This window comes from Lactuca sativa, chromosome 1 (assembly GCF_002870075.4).
Source record: "Lactuca sativa cultivar Salinas chromosome 1, Lsat_Salinas_v11, whole genome shotgun sequence".
Lineage (NCBI taxonomy): Eukaryota > Viridiplantae > Streptophyta > Magnoliopsida > Asterales > Asteraceae > Lactuca > Lactuca sativa.
The window spans coordinates 48,707,120-48,727,211 of record NC_056623.2 but is presented as its reverse complement, the minus strand read 5'-3'; the positions used below and the strand labels follow the sequence as shown (position 1 = coordinate 48,727,211).

The following is a 20,092-nucleotide window of genomic DNA, read 5'->3' as shown; positions in this document are numbered from 1 at the left end:
GACATATACCAAACTATATGCATACTAAACTATGTACGAGTACCAAACCATAGAGAATAACGACTAAGATACGAATTGACGTCACAAGAGTGTTGTAGAACGTTGAGACTCAAAGAAAACATCATGTATTATGATACGTGATTAATGGATCCTTTGACCAACGACAACAACTATTAAATGACTATCAAGTACATATAAGTGTACCTACGCCCTTTGGGCATATGGCCATTAACGTGATAAGATGGCAAACCTATTTGGTACAAGAAAAGGTTGCAACCTCCTAAAAACCGACTATAAATATGTGATGAAAGTCATGAAACAAGGTGTGCAAACGAATACACTATTGTATTAAACTTCACTCGATTTTCAACATACTCTTAGAGTCTCCTCCGACTTTATCATCGGAGCGTTGGTATGGGATCCCCTCCCCGCCAATCAGCTTATGAGTTGTTTGTTGTCTCTAAGTTAACTTAATCATGAAGAAGTTGATAACTCTCACAGACAATGGAAGGTGAACCTGGAGGCGCATCAACAAACAACCATTCACTCACCACCCACACAACAATTAATACAAAACATTGCCTAAATGCAAGCGAGAGGTAGTATGAGAGTAAGAGGGAAAGGGAAAGGGAAAGATGTTAAGAAAAATGAACAAATTTCAAAATAGTGGACACCTGAGGAGGAGTATGCTTTAGTAGTAGCGTGGTGTGGGACTTCAAAAAATGAATGTCACGGAAATGATATGAGGAAAGTTGCTTATTGGGAAGTGGTGCTCACAAAATTTTATGCTTTTTTGAAGAAAAACATGCCGCAATTCGGATATGCTTAGTAGTAAACAAACTTAAATTAGGAGGTGCGCCAAATTCAATGAGACCTAAAACAAACTTCATTCGGAAAAGCAAAGTGGTGTCAACGACTTTGATTTATTTAATGACATAAAAGAGCAATATTGCGTCAAAACGGGTCATGTGTTCAAGTCTGATAAATCATGGGAGATGTTGAGAGTAGATCCAAATGGACTAAAAATCCAACATCAACGGAGGTTCAATCGAAGAGGTCTCGAAATTCGAGTTCGGTCAACGTTTCCGACGTACGGACTCACATCGACCTCAACGCCGACACCAATGAAATCTCGGATGGCATCAAAAAGATATCACATCCACGACGACTGGTAGGACGTGACACAATGAAGCGCTTTCAAAGACATGCGAATGAAGTTGAAAAAAGGGCAACATATAGCGGAAATCAAAGCGAAGTTCGTTGCACACGATTTACTAGCAAAAGAAAGAATTGATTTACAATGCAAGCACTTTGATTTCCCGTGCTTGCCTACAAGGAAAAAAATACGATAAATTTAAAAACATAAACAATAGTCCTCTATCTTTTATGTTTTTAAATTTATCGTATTTTTTTTCTTGTAATGTTTTTATATGATATGTTTAATTTAAAAATTATGATTTATTTAAATAGCATATTTTATTAAATTATATTGCTTTTATAATTATTAAAAAAATCAAAAAAATAAAATAAAAAAACAAATTAATGGGTGTTATAACATGATGACCATTTATGATGTGTTTTAACACCATGAATGATTTGATATAAAATGACATCTTTTTTATGTTATAGTATGTTGTACATACCTATTAGTCTTATATTTGAACGGATTGTTTAACTTGAGTTTTCATTTTTAAAATGAATAAATGTTTCCAAAATAAATAGTGATAAATTCTAGCACATATGAGGATTGTTTAGTATCTTGAGTTTAAGAGTCCCGTCATCTTAAAACATCTTGACGTTAGATTTGATTGTATATTTTTTTAAGGTATTCTCGTTCTTACGAATATCTTCTTATGCTCGTGGGTGTGGTGCCGAGACTGTCGAGACCACCACCCCCCTTCCATGTCATCTTCTTCTGTTGTCAAAGAGAGACTCGGTGAAGAGTCGTTGAGTTCCACCGAAAATCTCGACATGCCGAGGTGAGGGGGCAGTGTTCTTCAAGTTGCCGAGCTCCAAGGTCTTACCTAGCCATTCTTTCTTCCCACAATCACCGGTCTTATTTGCTTATCTTTGAGCTCATGGAAACATGATTGACACTTATATGACTTTAAACGCTAAAATAAATAATTTTTCTGCAAAAGTACCGCCAAGGCCAAATAAAACAATAATGGGTTGGATAAAATTCAAAGTGGTGGTCAGTGGACCGGAAACCATCGTTAGACTGGTATACGAATGGTGTGGACTGTGGAAGAATAATGGGTTACGCCGCACTTGGAGTTGGACTGCCGTTGGCCGCTGCTCATCTCGACGACCTGTATAATCAACAAACTCCTCCGGCTAACACTTACAAATGGCGTTTGGTTTTATCTTACGACGGCACTCGATTCTCAGGTTTCCATCCGCCTTTCTCGAATTCCCTGATTACTGTTATGATATCTCCTGTGTGAAACCAATTTCATTCTTCGTTTCTTTATACCCTAATTCTGCCCCAAACTGATTGAATTTCCCAATTACTCTATATATCTATTATCTTCTGCATCTCTTTCTGTCAATCTTCGATATCTTTTTCCCTTTTCAATTTTGATTGTTGATTATGGTTGTAATTGCTTTGTTCAGGTTGGCAGTATCAACCATCAACGCCAACCCTACAGTGCCTTTTGGAACAAGCCCTAACTCGAGTTACAAAGCTAGAACGTAAGGATCTGTGTGTAGTCGGTGCAAGTAGAACCGACGCCGGAGTTCATGCCCTCGGCCAGGTCTGTCTTCCATCATACGTTCGTTGATGAGGTTAGATTAAAAGCTTGAAACGTGATTTTAGTTTTTTTCAGGTGGCACAGTTTGTTACACCATTCAATTACAAGGATCTGCAGGACATGCACGCAGCACTGAATGGTCTTCTTCCTCCTGATGTTCGAATTCGAGAAATCAGCCCTGCACTCCCCGACTTCCATGCTCGTTTTTCAGTCACCGGAAAGATCTACCATTACAAGATTTATAACGACACTGTGATGGACCCATTCCATCGTCTCTATGCTTATCATAATCTTTCCAAACTCAATGTATCTGTCATGAAGGAAGCAGCCAAGTATTTTGTAGGGAAACATGATTTTTCTTCATTCGCAAATAAGCAACGCAATGATCGCATAGTCAACCCAGTCAAGAATATCTCTCGAGTGGATATAATCGAAAAGGTGTAAAGTGTTTTGACTTTTTTGATCGGGTGTCATGTTGACTATACAATTTTTTTTTTCTTGTTTTCAGGGACCCATTTTGCAGGTTGAAGTTGAAGGGTCTGGATTTCTGTATAGGCAAGTCAGAAACATGGTACATAGTACATACAACAACCTTAAAATGATTTGGGTTTTAAGTTTTATGTTTAAGGATTGTTGTTTTTTTTGAATTTTATATTGATAGGTTGCTTTATTGATACAAATTGGGAGAGAAGCACTGCCGCCAGACATTGTTCCAAAGATCTTGGAAACATGTGATCGGAAGGAACTTGCAAAGGTGGCACTTGTGGCTCCACCTCATGGTCTGTTTCTAGTGGAAGTTAAGTATAATGAAGAACACCTCGGGCTTCCTGAAGATGGGCCTTCAACTAGTTTTGGTAGGCATCATAGTATTAGCAAATGTAAACTTCAATATTATTGAACAAGGTTTTCACTTTTAAGAGGATATTTAGGATTTTGCAGCTTATGTATGTTTGTTTGAGGCTTAATTGTGCATTTAGAAATAGCATCTAGATTCTAGCAGCAATATGATACTTTCCATAATGACAGCTCATAAATACTTCTTAACAATACCCATACAGCCCTTAAGTTAAAGAACTCAATTGAGGACAATAATTAACATATATGAATTAATGAATATGATATTCATGACTCAAAAAAACGAAGCTCAATCATGAACTCTTGCTGCCTTGGTGAATACCATGCTACCGCTTTTGCAGAAGCAAGAACTTGTAATGCATATTCAACTGCAAATACAGGATCCTTCACTTCCACAAAACTCTCACCATTTTCCATTCCCCATTTTATCCCTGAATCCACCCTGAAGCTAAAAGGGCCTACAAGCTACACAAAGTTCAAAATCATCATCATCATCATTCAATTACTACCATTCTAGAATCATAAACATAACAAGAAATGTGAGAAAGATTTGATTACCTGCTGCTGGAATGAAAGGGTGGTAACTGGAGAAATTTGTTGAAATGTTTTGAGATTTGGTGTTTGGGAATTGTATAAATCTTTTGCCAAATGAGTGGCGCCTGTAAGAAAAGTTGAACCAGATGGGAAATCAAGAAGGGCCTGAAAACGAGTTAGATCAAAGAACATCTTCTGGAAACTTCCAAGCTGTGCAGAGAGTGATACTGTTGCAAATGAATCGGCTAAAATGGCACAATTGCCCCTCCTCACACCAACACCAAAACCATCTCCTGTTGTTGCTCTTACTGAGTTATCTCCAAAACAAGCACTCATCACACCACCTACATGTATGTAATATGTGTATGTTTGTTTATTATCAGAAACAAGATTAAAAACAAGATATGGTAGAATGAGAAATTCTTACCAATGATTCCTGAAGCTGAAATATGAGGGTTTGAGAGGAATGCATCATATGGTTGAACTTTTTTCAGCTTTGGTGCTTCACTTCTCCATATGTCGATGCTGTTTTTTAAAGAAAAAGCAGTTGTAGCAGATAAACCGGGCTGTATAGAGGCAGGAGGAATTCCATCATTTTTATGGGTTCCGAAGCTTTTTGGTGAACCAGCATTATGGTTGACACATATATGGTAACTTGGGCCAATGTCAGAAGCTACAGATGCAAGATCGATTGCCATGTTCAAAGGAATATCCCAGAAACCACCATTTTTGTCAACAAAAAGTCCAGGAGAAGCTGCTTCTAAAGTTAGATTATGATGTGGGAACTGCAAGAAGCATACAATGATAGGTGATGATTATGTTAAAGCCCTGATCGGGAACAAAGTCTGGATTATTATATGCTTGCCTTGTGATGAAAAACTGCTTTCTTTCGAGGGGTTTTGTAGTCATCATCGCCATAAGATTCTAAGCTGAATTGAAGAGAATCATCAGGTGTAGGGAAGAACTCCGAGCAGAAATCAATGGCGTACAAAGACTTATCGCTGAGATGTCTCGCAATGTTTTTGAACCATGGAGATTCATCATTAGGTTGCCTGAACCCATTTCTCTTGATACTTGAGGCCAATTTTTGTACATTCAACTGACCAAGCACAGTTCCAAACCTAAACAAAGATGCCAATTGTGATTCATGATTATGAATTAGTAAACAATTTGAGTAAATTTAGGAGAAAATTAAGAAAAGAGGAGAAACCAGTACCAGCGATCAAGGGCGAAAGGTAAGGAGAGAACGCGTTGAAGCGAGAAGCCGTTTCCATGAGCATGAGGACTAGCATTGGAGTAGGAAGGGATAAAGGGCATGAACATGAATCGCTGGAAGAAGTCGAGCTGTTTGGGTCTTGAAAGACGGATTCCTCTGGACAATCCGAGGACGGATGGGATTGGGTCACCGGGTGCGGGTCGGGCTATGCCGTTGAGGGTGGCCGGAGTGGAGACGTCTAAGTCCCAGAATCCATCGTCGTCCTTCACCCATCTCAACTTCCTCATTACAACTCTTCAACTTCTTTCCAAATTTCGCCTAATCGGAATCAATTTTGTAAGACACTCTGCTCTTCCTTTTCCCTAATCCTTTTTTCTTAATCCTTGTTTCCAGTATGCAGGTACGAATGAATGGATACTCCGCCGGAACTTCTGCTGAAACTAAATCCTTTTACAGTCCTACTATTGCTCTTTTTCCACGTTACCCCCTTCCCCCTCAAAACATAGCATTTTAGGCAACTAACTTTTTGTTTTTGGAAAATGACTCGTTAAAGTCTTTTTTTTTAAAGAATTTTACAAAAAATTGAAAATTGTTTACAGAAAACAACAATAAATCGAACAAGAAATCTGTAACTGGTTACACTTTTAAAATTTTATAGTAATCTTAGATCTTAGTTGGTAAATTTCATAAAACTTTATATTTTGGACTCCTTAACAATAAAATCATGATGTATTTTAATAGAACGTATAATCCTATTTTACTACGGTTTTCTTTCATTCTAATATAATATAATATATTATCTTCTGAATCATTGGGCTTGTTCGGCACGTAGCATTTGGAAGCTTCTAGCTTCTAGCTTTTAAAAAAACGCTAGTTAAAAAGAAAAAATCTCGTTCGGCGACAGGAGTATTTAGTTTTTAGCCTACACAAAACGTTCTAAAATCAAAAGCTACATGGAGTAGCTTTCAACTAAATGCTCCAAAATCAAAAGTTACCCGCTACCAGCTACTCGCTAACCGCTACCAGCTCACCGCTATCAGCTAGTTTTGCCTAACACGCCCATTGTATCTTACTGTAAGACTAAAACATAGATCAGAAAGTTACAAATATTTATTTTCAAAAGAAAAAAATTACCATTGGAAAATTTAAAAAAAAAAAAAAAAGAAGTTTCTTAAAAAAAAAAAAAACCCCTCAAGAGTACACCAAGACAAAAGAAGAATATTGTAAGATTAAAAAAAAAAACTTTTTGTGTAACAAAGATAATATAATAACATTTCAATCAAAAAAATATTATGTTAGATAGAAAAATACAATAAGATTACAGTAAATCAATACTTTAATACTTTGATATTATTTCTTAATAAAAAAGTTTATCATTAATGGGTCATAATATAAGACCTTTTCTGAAAATTACATGCTAAAATCTCAAATGTGTAAACAATTGTTGGTTTCTTGTCCTAATATGTAAATATCTATTGTTTTTGGCCTATCCTTCTAAAAACATAAAGTATAAATGCAATATTTTATCATTAATAAACCTAAAAATATGGAGACTTTTATGAAAAATTCTTTTGTTTGTTACATAACATAATGACTAAACTGTACAAATGGTCCTTGTGGTTTGCTAAAAATTGTCACTTTGGTCCAAAAAAGTTTGGACTAGCATCAGGTGTCCAAAGTTTTCATTTTGTTGCGAGTTTGGTTCGATTTACTTTAAACTTTTTGAAATGATGATTTTACCCTTGTTTTTGCATTTTCAATTTATTTATTCATTTAAATATTTGTATGATTAAAAAAATAAAAAATATCTCTCTCTCTCTCTCTCTCTCTCTCTCTCTCTACCCCAAAGAACACTAAACTAGTGGAACACTACCATCACCTTCAATTGCAACGATTAAATCTGTAGCCCGTCATCTCCCACATTCCCCCCCCCCCCCCCCCCCAATTATGTAATCGGCTCTCTTGAGCCTATAAATAGGGCCTTCGCCCATATAAAATAAACAAGTTAAGTTTGAGTGTTTAAGACTTGAGTTGATCTCAAAGTTCTTCCTCTGTTGAAATAGTTTTGTCTATTTCTAAATAGCAGAGTTCTATCCAAACGGACAAAACTATTTCAACAGAGGAAGAACTTTGAGATCAACTCAAGTCTTAAACACTCAAACTTAACTTGTTTATTTCATGTGGGCGAAGGCCCTATTTATAGGCTCAAGAGAGTCGATTACATAATTGGGTTGCAATCCCCCCCCCCCCCCCCCCCCCCCCCCGCTTACGTCTTGGGTACAGTTTGTTGGGTGGGTTGTGGCTGTGTGATAATTTGTTGAATTATAGCAAATGGGTTGAAAATGTTTTGTGGAAGGTTTATAATGAATTGTGGTGGTGGTGAGGCGGTATTGAAAAAGTTGTCTTGTGTGTTGAGAATGTTTGGTACATTTCGTATTGTGCAAAACCAAGAGGCGAAGATGTATTTTTGTTTGAAGGAGTGTTGGTGGCAAATTATAATGCAATAAAGGATGGATATTTTGTTGGATAAGGTGTCTAAGTCCATAACTTATTTGGTACATACTTGACCCGACCCGGCATGGTCCATTTGGGTTGCACTTCACCCAAACGATTTATGGATAATTTTATGAGAATTGTATACTTACGATTTATTAATATATTATAAGTTATAATATATTAATATGAAGTCATGTTATTTAATTAGTTTTAGTCTTAAATTAATTATGAATTAATTTAGAGATTAAAAAGAAGACTGATTAAATTATGGGCTATTATATTTTATATAGTGTGGGCTGATACTCATTTGTTAATGGGCTAAGCTAATATGGAAGTCCATGGATGGTCCATGGAGCTTTTAACCCATGGATCCTTGGAAAGGAAAAGACATGGGTTATTAGGGTTTCACCCTAACCATGTACACTATATAAAGAAGCATATAATGCAAGAAATGTGACTAGAAGTGTGAGACTTAGTGGTGGCCGATTCCACAAGAAAGTATACTACTCTCTAAAAGTTTTCCAAGTGTTTGTGGTGATTTGTGATTCCATTTGAGGCATTCACACTATTGGTGCTTGGCTCTCAAACTCCAAACAATCAACCATCATCAAAAGGTATGTATTTCTACTAGTACTTTTATGATTCATAATCCTTATGCTATGCTAGTTAGGAAGAAACCTTGGAAGTTATTATTTGCATGTATTTTAGAAGAAAACATAGATCCAAGGTTTATTAGGGTTGCATGCACACTTAGGAAGTGTTAGATTGCTCAAAACCCAACAGTGGTATCAGAGCCTAGGCTTGTTTTCTTGAATACTTGATGCAGATTGCTGAAAATCGAAGTTTATGTGCTGTCTGCACAGCAGACTCGCCGAGTCCATGAAGGGACTCGACGAGTCCAAGACAAAATTCATCCAACTCGGCGAGTTGGTTCATGCACTCAACGAGTTGGACCCCCAGACAGCATATCTTCGAGTTTTGGTGCTGGAATTGGTCTAGAATCATTACCTTAAACTGTTTTGGACTCATAAAACCTGTTTTTGATGTGGTAATGATGATGGTGGACCAATTTCAAAGTTATAATCAAAATTTCAAGTTTATATGTGTTCATATGATTCTTGAAATTGTTGATGTGGATGTTCATGTTCATATGAGTTTTGTTAGATCATAGGAATTATTTGCAAATTTTTTGTTAGTTAACTCTTGATCTTAATGTGTTTTAATGAAATTCATAATTTGTCCTCAAGTTATGGAACTCCAAAAGTTTTTTCTTTTAAATATTTTTTTAAGAAGTCATAAGTTACACTTTAGAAGAGTTTTTCTAATAAATGCTTTTATGGACTTCATAACTTGTCCTCAAGTTATGGATTTCCAAGAGACTCTTCATTAAAAGTATTAAACACTTAATTAAAACTCATAAGTTATGAATATCCAAAAGTTTATGAATTGTTCAAAACTTGCCCTCAAGTTTTGGAATTTGTAAAGTCTCACACAAACTTTAATTCCATACCCTAGAAGTTTTAAAAGTTAAAATTCTACCCTTATACTATTATAAGATTAATGGTTAATTATTATATATATGTATAAGAACAAGTCGTTTTACCGTTAGTAGGCCTCATTCACGAAGCCAGTCTATAAGGTAGGTATAAGGTTGTTGCCTATAAAATGGCAACTTAATGGGTATCCACTCTCACCCACTGCTTGCTTGACTGGTGGAGGGTCGTTAGCCGAACGGGTAGGACAATGACTTTAAATTCTCATTAAAAGTATAATGATTATTATAAAGTAACTAAATGTTTTATTTAATTCCCAATCTTAGTTACTTTAGTCATATCCAGTTCTAGACTTTTCCTCAGATTTGTCCTCAACAATTGCTTAATCACTTTAGTCATATCCAGTTCTAGACTTTTCCCTTCTCAATGCCTTAAACATTTGGAAAATTTAGAAAATATGAATATTATAGCACATGCAATCGATCCTATATCCGAAGCATATGGGACACGATTCATGATGTTTGACATAAAGACATGATACTAGACCAGTCTTTTGCTACAATATTTTTTTATTTGCCATGTTTTTTCAAAATTTAACTATGAAGAGGGATGCCGTAGTCATAATTGAATTTTGAGAACGCAATATATATAGAATTTCCTTAAGTCGAACCATTCAGACATAAAATTCATATATATGTCCTTGACTAAAGATGATTAAAATCTCAATCTAAGCTTTAGAATTGAAATGAAGTATAATTTCCTCTCCCTTAATTATAGCAAAACAACTTTTCAACCCCTGCAACTTCACGAATTGAAACTTTGTTTTCTATAATTAACATTGCTAACTTGCAACACTAAACGTAATAATCATGCTCCCACTAACATGATGATTATCAGCATAACACTTATGCTCCCACTAGCTTTGACATGTATTCAGAAATCGGTTGGACTTCTAAAATTTAGATTCATACACCTTTCCGTAGATAGCTCACCTTTGTGTCTAAGCAATTTCAAGAACTATGAAAAGGGATGTCGTAATCATAGTCTCAATTTCTTAGACCTTTGCCATTTCTCACAAGTCCATGTGAGTGTGCCGGTTAACCACATACGCTCCACTAACGACTTTTGAAAATGCAAATAACACAATTGATATCTACTTAAAATCTACTTAGTGAAAGTGTTTCCTCACCATCATTTTCATGAATCGGAAAGAAACCTTATGACACTTAGATTTTATAGTGTATGAGTTCCTATCCATGTGAATTTGTCAAAACCATAATCACAAGATAAGGTTAGTGACAAATTCAGCCTTACATGGATTAAACTTGTTCAGTCTTAGTTTCTTGTCACCTTGGTAGCACAAGGCCCACCAATGCTTCCAAGTTGAACTCTGATAACTCACATGCAAATTCAACTTATTTGAAGTAGGTACAGAAATAAGAATTATGTCAACACGATAGGTTGCAAACCTTAAGTCGTGTGCTAGTGATAAATTATAGGTTTTACTCTTGATTAAATCTTGAAACTCTTTCAGGATCTTTAAGGCTCCCACTGTCCCCTTGACATATAAGTTTCCCCAGCCAAGAACCATTCCTTGACAAAACAAATATTCAAGGGACAGTGCGGATTCTTATCAAGACTAACACTTCACACAATTGGTCTTAGTTGGTCTTTGTCTCATCCAAGACATCACAACTTACCAATCTCAAATGTACAAGAGTAGAAAACATTTTACTCTTACATTTGACTAGTGTTAATAAATCTTCCTTTATGTCACTCAAAGTTACAATCTTGGAGTATGACTCTAAGAATTGTTTTGGAACGAAGTATGACTCATCTTCTTGATTTTAACCAATCCAACAATTCATGACCTCTCTTCTTAGCCATAACAATGCACTAAGACGTCCTTAGAGTATGAATTTGTGATATGGTTTCATAATCATTAAGATGATCATGAAATACGATACTAAAGTACTCTCATCCTTTCAGATTTGAGAAACTTTTATCTTTCTGCCTAATTTGATTCTTCTCATTTGTTTTGTCATACATTGTAACCTTTCCAATGTTACAGAATTATACTTAACCTTATAAGTATAATCATATTTACTAATCTTTAGTAAATCATGAACAATCAATCTTTGTGGTGGACCTTGACCAGCGCACACCCAGTGTACCTAATTCCTTAGTCCTTCACTTGACTCACATATACATGTGATCAAAGAATTAGTCTTAATTTTCAAAGATGAAAATTCTCATTCATCATACAATACAAATTGTATGATTCCAAGTTTCTGTCCAATTGAAACTTGGGTGATGAAAAACTTTCTTCATTCGATAAATTCAGACACTACCACAAATGAAGGAATCAAATCCACTTTCCAATATTGCTATTACTGGAAACATATAAGCAACAATTTTCCACAGATGCCATTGTAAGGATATTTTTAAAATAAATAAAATTAAAACCCTTTTTTTCTTTTATTATAAAACTTTGCGGAAAAACTTATCCTTACAATCCACATGAAAACCTTGTTGTTATCTATTTATAAGCAATATATTATAACTCTTAAGCAACAACTCAAAATTCTGATTACCGAACCATGCGATCGAAACCCACTTTCGCAATCAGAATCAACATATACTTACTTTAAGCTTCCTATCTTTTCTTTTATTCTTAAAAACATCAACATGTGACCAATTCACATTATGTAATAAGAATATCCAAATAGGAACTTAATAGAGTTAGACAGTGGACTTTACCCGAAGTAGAGTCAAACCTCTTGACTTGATCAATCTTATGATCTTTCAGGCGAATAGGGCAGCTTCGCAACCAATGTCCCTTCCTTTGGCAACAAAACACATGGACCCTTTGGTAATGGCACATGTTACTTTATAATAATCATTATACTTTTAATGAGAATTTAAAGTCATTGTCCTACCCGTTCGGCTAACGATCCTCCACCAGTCAAGCAAGCGGTGGGTGAGAGTGGACACCCATTAAGTTGCCATTTTATAGGCAACAACCTTATACCCACCTTATAGACCGGCTTCGTGAATGAGGCCTACTAATGGTAAAACGACTTGTTCTTATACATATATATAATAATTAACCATTAATCTTATAATAGTATAAGGGTAGAATTTTAACTATTAAAACTTCTAGGGTATGGAATTAAAGTTTGTGTGAGACTTTACAAATTCCAAAACTTGAGGGCAAGTTTTGAACAATTCATAAACTTTTGGATATTCATAACTTATGAGTTTTAATTAAGTGTTTTAAAGCTTTTAATGAAGAGTCTCTTGGAAATCCATAACTTGAGGACAAGTTATGAAGTCCATAAAACATTTATGGGAAAAACTCTTCAAGAAAATGTAACCTACAACTTCTTAAAAAAACATTTAAAAGAAAACCTCTTGGAATTCCATAACTTGAGGACAAATTAAGAATTCCATTAAAACACATTAAGATCAAGAATTAACTAACAACCAATTTGCAAATAATTCCTATGATCTAACAAAACTCATATGAACATGAACATCCACATCAACCATTTCAAGAAACATATGAACACATATAAACTTGAAATTTTGATTATAACTTTGAAATTGGTCCACCATCATCATTACCACATCAAAAACAAGTTTTATGAGTCCAAAACAGTTTAAGGTAACGATTCTAGACCAATTCCAGCACCAAAACTCGAAGATATGCTGTCTGGGGGTCCAACTCGTCGAGTGCATGAACCAACTCGCCAAGTTTGGATGAGTTTTGCCTTGGACTCGTCGAGTCCCTTCATGGACTCGGCGAGTCAGCTGTGCAGACAACATAAAATCTTCGATTTTCAGCAATTTGCATCAAGTATTCAAACAAGCAAGCCTAGGCTCTGATACCACTGTTGGGTTTTGAGCAATCTAACACTTCCTAGGTGTGCATGCAACCCTAATAAACCTTGGATCTATGTTTGTCTAAATACATGCAAAATAATAATTTTCCAAGGTTCATAACCTATCTAATATGGCATGGGGTACTTTTAAACATAAAAAAATTAGATGAGATTACATACCTTTTGATGATGAGTTTGATTCCTAAGGAGTTTGAGGGCCAAGCACCAATAGTGTGAATGCCTCAAATGGAATCACAAATCACCACAAACTCTTGGAAAACTTTGAGAGAGTGTATACACACATAAAACTTCGGCCACACACAAACACACACACTAGTGTCACTAGTAGCTATTTCATGCAACATAAGCATGCTTATATAGTGTACATGATTAGGGTGAAACCCTAATAACCCATGACCTTTCCTTTTCCAAGGATCCATGGGTTAAAAGCTCCATGGATCATCCATGGACTTCCATACAAGCCTAGCCCATTAACAAATGAGTGTTAGCCCACACCATATAAAACCAATAGCCTATAATCTAATTAGTCTTCCTTTTAATCTCTAAATTAATTCATAATTAATTTAAGACTAAGACTAATTAAATAACATGACTTCATATTAATATATTATAACTTATAATATTTTAATAATCATATGTGTATAACTCTCATAAAATTATCCATAAATAGTTTGGATGAAATGCAACCCAAATGGACCATGCCGGGTTGGGTCAAGTATATACCAAATAAGTTATGGACTTAGACACCTTATCGAACACCATGGATCTTTTAACCCATGGATCCTTGGAAAGGAAAAGACATGGGTTATTAGGGTTTCACCCTAACCATACACACTATATAAAGAAGCATATGATGTAAGAAATGTGACTAGAAGTGTGAGACTTAGTGGTGGCCGATTCCACAAGAAAGTATACTACTCTCTAAAAGTTTTCCAAGTGTTTGTGGTGATTTGTGATTCCATTTGAGGCATTCACACTATTGGTGCTTGGCTCTCAAACTCCAAAATATCAACCATCATTAAAAGGTATGTATTTCTACTAGTACTTTTATGATTCATAATCCTTATGCTATGCTAGTTAGGAAGAAACCTTGGAAGTTATTATTTGCATGTATTTTAGAAGAAAACATAGATCCAAGGTTTATTAGGGTTGCATGCACACTTAGGAAGTGTTAGATTGCTCAAACATATTTGAAGTTGAAAATCTATCTATTTGCAAGTTGGTTTATGTTTGTGATTGTTATGTTGTTATTTGGTCTGCGTAGGGGGTTACAATTAGATAAATGATTTGGGGGGGGGGGGGGGGGGGTATAGGGGGGACCATGGAGACCGAAGCCACCAGCGAGCATCGAAAAGGCAAGCCCCTAGACCCATGAAAGAATCGCGCCCCCAACACGTTGCCTTGATTGCTCGAACGACGACCCAAAAACTAGCATTGTTGCCTTGATTCTTCGAACATGTTGCCTTAATTTGTCGAACGATGACCTGATGATGAGCATCGTTGCCTAGATTCGTTGAACGACGACCTTGGCTGCCTTGATCTTTTGAATGATGACATGAAAACTAGCTTCTTGGAGAACCGGGGAGCTATCCACGTTGCCCTGATTGCTCGAATTAGGACCCAAAAACTAGCCTTGTTGCCTTGATTCCTCGAACAAGTTGCTTTAATTTGTCGAACGATGACCTGATGACTAGCATTGTGGCTTGGATTTCTTGAACGAAGACCTTGAAACTAGCCGTGTTGCCTTGTTTTCTTGAGCGTGTTGGCTTGATTTTTGAATGATGACCTGAAAACTAACCTCTTGGAAAACCGAGAAGCTATCCACGTTGCCTTGATTTCTCGAATTACGACTCAAAAACTAGCCTTGTTGCCTTGATTCCTCGAACATGTTGTGTTAATTTTTCGAATGATGACATGATGAATGGCATTGTTGCTTAGATTTCTTGGACTACGACCTTGAAACTAGCCATGTTTCCATGTTTTCTTGAGCTTGTTGCCTTGGATTTTTGAACGATGACCTGAAAACGAGCCTCTTGGAGAACCGGGGAGCTATCCGCGTTGCCTTGATTGCTCGAATTACGACCCAAAAACTAGTCTTGTTGCCTTGATTCCTCGAACATGTTGCTTAATTTGTCGAACGATGACCTGATGACTAGCGTTGTTGCTTAGATTTCAGGAACGACGACCTTAAAACTAGCCCTGTTGCCTTGTTTTCTTGGGTTTGTTGCCTTGATTTTTCGAACGATGACCTCAAAACTAGCCTCTTGGAGTACCATAGAGACAAGAAACCACCGAGCTCCGACAAGGAATGCCACAAGACCCATGAAAGAGGCCCACCCCCACTATGTTGCCTTGGTTGTTCGAGCGACGACTAGAAAAGATGCCCACGTTGCCTTGATTACTCGAACTTGTTCGATTATTCTTTCGAACGATGACCTGATGACAAGCCATGTTTCCTAGATTTATCGAACGATGGCCCTGAAAGATGTTGGATAAGGTGTCTAAGTCCATAACTATTTCTGGTATGTACTTGACCCGACCCGACGTGGTCCATTTAGGTTGCATGGCACCATGCAATTGGATAAACTAAATGAGAGAAATAACACATATGGTTTATTAATATATTATAAGTTCTAATTGTTGGACTAGTGTCTAAGTCCATAACTATTTTGGTATGTACTTGACCCGATGGTGCATGGTCCTTTTGGGTTGCCTTTACCAAAGCAACTTGATAGGATGAATTATGGAGAGAAAGGATTAAATATGATTTATTAATATATTATGAGAATAATATATTAAAGGAGAAATCATATTGTTTAATTAATATTAGTCAAGAATTAATAAGAATTAAGTTTGTGGCTAAAAGAGATTAATTAAACTTAAGGGACTAAAATTGTCAATTGTATGATAGTTGAATATTGAGCTAATGGACTCCATATTAAAGGGGTGGACGAATTCTATGGGGAAACCCATAAGAAATCGTCCAAAGGCCTTTAAGGAGGGAGCCCATGGGTTGCTTAGGGCCTAAGCATCCAAATTAGGGTTTCCTTGTTAGATAACCCTAATAGCCTCACTATTTAAAGACCCTAAAGCCCCAAAAACGTGGTGAACTAATTGGTTAGGGTTTCCACACGTTTTGGGCAACCTCCTTCTCTTCTCCTCTTCATCCTCTTGCTCTTGGTGTTTGTGAACCATTAGAGGAGTGACATTTGTGACTCTAAGCTTTCTAAAGTCAATACAAGGAGGATTTGGGATTGTTATTGCTACATAACAATCTAGGTAATAACTTAAACCCATTCTTATGTTAATATGATTACTTGTATGCTAGAACTAGGGTTTATAGTCTTGGATGAATTGCATGTACAATAGAGAAACCTAGATCCAAGCATTAGGGTTTGCATGAGCACATAGGATGTTCTTATGGCTAAAACCCATCAGTGGTATCAGAGCCTAGATTGGTTTCTATTGTATTGATGCATATTTGATCGAAATTAGCACTGAAAATCGAATTTTTTGGGTTCTGAGTGTTTGACTCGCCGAGTCACTTGGTGCATTCGCCGAGTCAGGTGTACTAGACGAGTCCAAGTCCATACTCGACGAGTCGAAACGTCTGACAGCTAATTTTCGCGATTATCTTCCTGTTTTGGGTTTGGATAATTACCATAAACATGCTTTTGTTATAAAATCCGAGTTTTATGAATATTTGGTGATAATCCTTACCTAAATAGAAGATAATTGTCAAAATTTAGATAATCATTTGTTTTATTAGATAATATTTGATTATTTGTAATTTAGATTTGAATTATCTTGTATGAAAAGTTTCAATTTTCCCCTTTAGGTTTTATAGTTTAAATTTGAACTTAAAAGTTTTGTTTTGAAATTTAAATAGTTGAAACCCAAATGTTTTGAAAAAGGTTTCAAAACTTGCCCTCAAGTTTTGGAATTTAAATTTTGATTAAAAGATTAATTTTGATGTATATTTAAATTCTAAACCCTAATGTTTTGAAATGTTTCAAAACTTGCCCTCAAGTTTTGGAATTTAAAAGTTGATTAAAAGTTTAATTTAGGAATGTTAAATTCTAAAACCCTAGTGATGTTTTGAAAAGTTCATATCACACCCTTATGGTTTTGTTAATTAATTAAGGTGTATAATTAAAAGAGATTTAATAAATCCTTATAAGTTTTGGTTTACAAATTAATTGAATTAAAAGTATAATTGTTGAATTTGACCACCTAGTATTTTAAAAGTGAAAAATACACCCTATACTATATATAACATTGAAAGTCTAACATTATACATATGTATGAGTAAAAGTCAGTCTTACCGTTAGTAGGCCTCATTCATGAAGCTGGTCTATAAGGGGTGTTTAAGGAAATTGCCTATAAAATGACGATTGAATGGGTATCCACTCTTACCCACCGCACTCTTGACTAGTGGAGGGTCGTTAGCCGAACGGGTAGGATAGGACAGAAACCTTCCATTATAAGTATAATGAAATACAAAAGTAACTAAATGTTTTACAAATTCCCAATCTTAGATACTTTAGGCAAAAGTGAATTGATGCAATTCCATGAAATTACACTTTGTACCCTTGCGAAGACGTTAGTGGAGCGTGTGTGGTTTACCGGCACACTAAATGGTTCTAAGCAAAGGTAGCAAAGGGTGACTCAATGTTTGTCATAGTTCGGTGGAGCGTGTGTGGTTTACTGGCACATCGAATAGGTGACTGTAACATGTGAGGGCACTATGTAAGTTTGCATGGTTATTCACACCCGCTTTGTGATCCTCGGTATCCCAGTCACAAACTAGAGGGGCATATCGATATTTAAACATGCCATTGAAATGTTCAATGAATCTCATAGGATCTAGAAGTTTTCATAGATTTAAAACTTAAATTTCTTTTTCGTTTTTCATGGTGGAAATTAGTGAATCGTCATTCAGTTACCTTCAAATATTCTGCAACTAGATTACGACATCCCTTTTCTAGGTTGTAGCGTATTATGTTGGGTCCTAGCCTTAATATCTCATTTGGGTGATTTATTAAGGACTCAATCTATCAACTAACTTGAATTTTTTTCTCCCGTTTTGTAGATGTCAAAATTCGACAACTATGGTCTTCCTAAATCCCGTGGAACAAGCATTCCACACGAAGATGATATTCCATGATACGATCGAGGAACAAGAGATCATGCTTCACTTCCTCATCATCTTCCAATTATTCTCCCTAATCCACAAGATCGAAGAATTGAAAGGTTCAATGTCACTAAAGCCCTATTGGAAATGAAACATGAAGATGGTAAACCCGTGTGTGCCCACGTTCTAGGAATGAAATCACGCATCGATAGGTTGATTATGTTGGGTGCATCATTTCCTGATGAGTTGGCTATAGGCTGGGTTCTACAGTCACTCCCTGAATCATATAATGAGTTCAAAAGAAAGTAGTATATGATGGATCATGACGATAACCTCATTGACCTAACTTACATGCTCATTGCTGCTGAATCAGAAATGATTTGGCAAAGTAATGGAGCATATTTGTTGGGAAAGTCAACAAACCATGCTTCTGATGACGTTCTAGGAGAACCGACTTGCGTTTGCTGCCAAGAGAAAGGGCGTTGGATACAAGTCTTCCCTAAGAGACTGAAGAGTCCAGAAGATGGGAGAGTCAAAAAGTATGGCTGTGTTTCAGGTAAAGTCCACTATCTAACTCCGTTAAGTTCCTATTCGTTGACTCTTAATACATAATGTGATAAGATTGCATTTGAATGTTTTGCAGGATTAGTGAAAAGAGAGTAAGCTTGATGGAATAGCAAGATGAATCTAATCACAAAGAAATGGATCTCGATCGCATGGATTTGAAGATTAGATTTTGAGCTTAGAAAGTTATGATAGAGTTGTTAGGAATTTTTCTTTTGACTGCATAGTTTTTAGTTGAGTTTGCATTGTAAGGACAAATGTTTTCCGCTGCTTTTATGAATAAAATAAATTTTGATTTGACTCATTTATTTATTTATTTATTTCCTTGCAGTGAAATCATTATGAAAAATTGATGTTTGCATATTTCTACAACGAATGGATGTGATTCTTAATTATGTTAATAGTGGAAATGTCAAGAATTTACCAAATAGGGAGAGTTTCTCATCGCCCAAGTTTCAATTGGACAGAAACTTAGAATCATGCAACTTGATTGCACGATGAATGAGAAATTTCATATTTGGAAATTAGACTAATTCGTTGACAAAGTGTCAAGTGAAGGACTAGGAGATTGAGTACACAAAGTTTTGTGATAGTCCACCACAAGGGTAACAAAGATATTCGTCATGATTAGTAAATATGATTATACTTATAAGAATAAGTGTAATTCTAAATTGATTAAAAAGGTTTAAATCAATAGCAGAACAAATAAAAAGAATCAAGTAGGCAGAAAGATAAAAGTTTCTCTATTCTAAGAAGAAGGGAGAGTACCTTTTATGCTTTATGATATGACTTAATGATTAAGAACCATATCTCAATTGATCCTCTAAATAAATCTTAGTACAAGTGTATGTATAAGAAGAGGAATCAAGAATTGAAGAAATTGTTAAATCAAGAAGTCAGTCATACTTCATTCCAAAACAAGTCTTAGAGTTAAGATTGTGATATTGAGTGACAAGTCTTAAAAAGGTTTATAACATTCATCAAATGTGGAAAGTTGTGATGTCTTGGATAAGACAAAGACCAACTAGGACCAATTTTATGAAATGTTTTTGTCTTGATAAAAGCTACACTAATTCTTGAATATTTGTTTGTCAAGAAATGTTTATTGACAAGAGAATCTTATATGTCAATGAGTCAGTGGG

The 20,092-nt window shown here is 35.7% G+C and overlaps 2 protein-coding genes across 2 annotated transcripts; one reads left to right on the top strand and one right to left on the bottom strand.

Moving 5' to 3' along the window:
• Window positions 1-2,146: 2,146 nt before the first annotated feature.
• On the top strand, window positions 2,147-3,718 carry LOC111912814 (uncharacterized). Its single transcript, XM_023908539.2, has 5 exons — window positions 2,147-2,391; window positions 2,617-2,756; window positions 2,829-3,191; window positions 3,262-3,324; window positions 3,415-3,718. The coding sequence occupies exons 1-5, from the start codon at window positions 2,256-2,258 to the stop codon at window positions 3,649-3,651; spliced, it is 939 nt and encodes a 312-aa protein (XP_023764307.1). The 5' UTR covers window positions 2,147-2,255; the 3' UTR covers window positions 3,652-3,718.
• Window positions 3,719-3,744: 26 nt separating this feature from the next.
• LOC111912813 (protein TRIGALACTOSYLDIACYLGLYCEROL 4, chloroplastic) lies at window positions 3,745-5,811 on the bottom strand. Its single transcript, XM_023908538.3, has 5 exons — window positions 5,359-5,811; window positions 5,008-5,263; window positions 4,570-4,927; window positions 4,167-4,486; window positions 3,745-4,073 (listed from the first exon to the last, which is right to left on the bottom strand). Exons 1-5 carry the CDS (start codon window positions 5,643-5,645, stop codon window positions 3,876-3,878), a joined length of 1,419 nt encoding a protein of 472 aa, XP_023764306.1. The 5' UTR covers window positions 5,646-5,811; the 3' UTR covers window positions 3,745-3,875.
• Between the last annotated feature and the right edge of the window lie 14,281 nt (window positions 5,812-20,092).

Coding starts and splice junctions, on each gene's coding strand:
- LOC111912814 (XM_023908539.2), top strand. CDS start 2,256: ATGGGTTACGCCGCACTTGGAGTTGGACTGCCGTTGGCCGCTGCTCAT. Junction 2,392..2,616: donor CGACGGCACTCGATTCTCAG/GTTTCCATCCGC, acceptor TGCTTTGTTCAG/GTTGGCAGTATCAACCATCA. Junction 3,192..3,261: donor GAGTGGATATAATCGAAAAG/GTGTAAAGTGTT, acceptor TCTTGTTTTCAG/GGACCCATTTTGCAGGTTGA.
- LOC111912813 (XM_023908538.3), bottom strand. CDS start 5,645: ATGAGGAAGTTGAGATGGGTGAAGGACGACGATGGATTCTGGGACTTA. Junction 5,264..5,358: donor CCTTTCGCCCTTGATCGCTG/GTACTGGTTTCT, acceptor ATCTTTGTTTAG/GTTTGGAACTGTGCTTGGTC. Junction 4,074..4,166: donor CCCTTTCATTCCAGCAGCAG/GTAATCAAATCT, acceptor AACTTTGTGTAG/CTTGTAGGCCCTTTTAGCTT.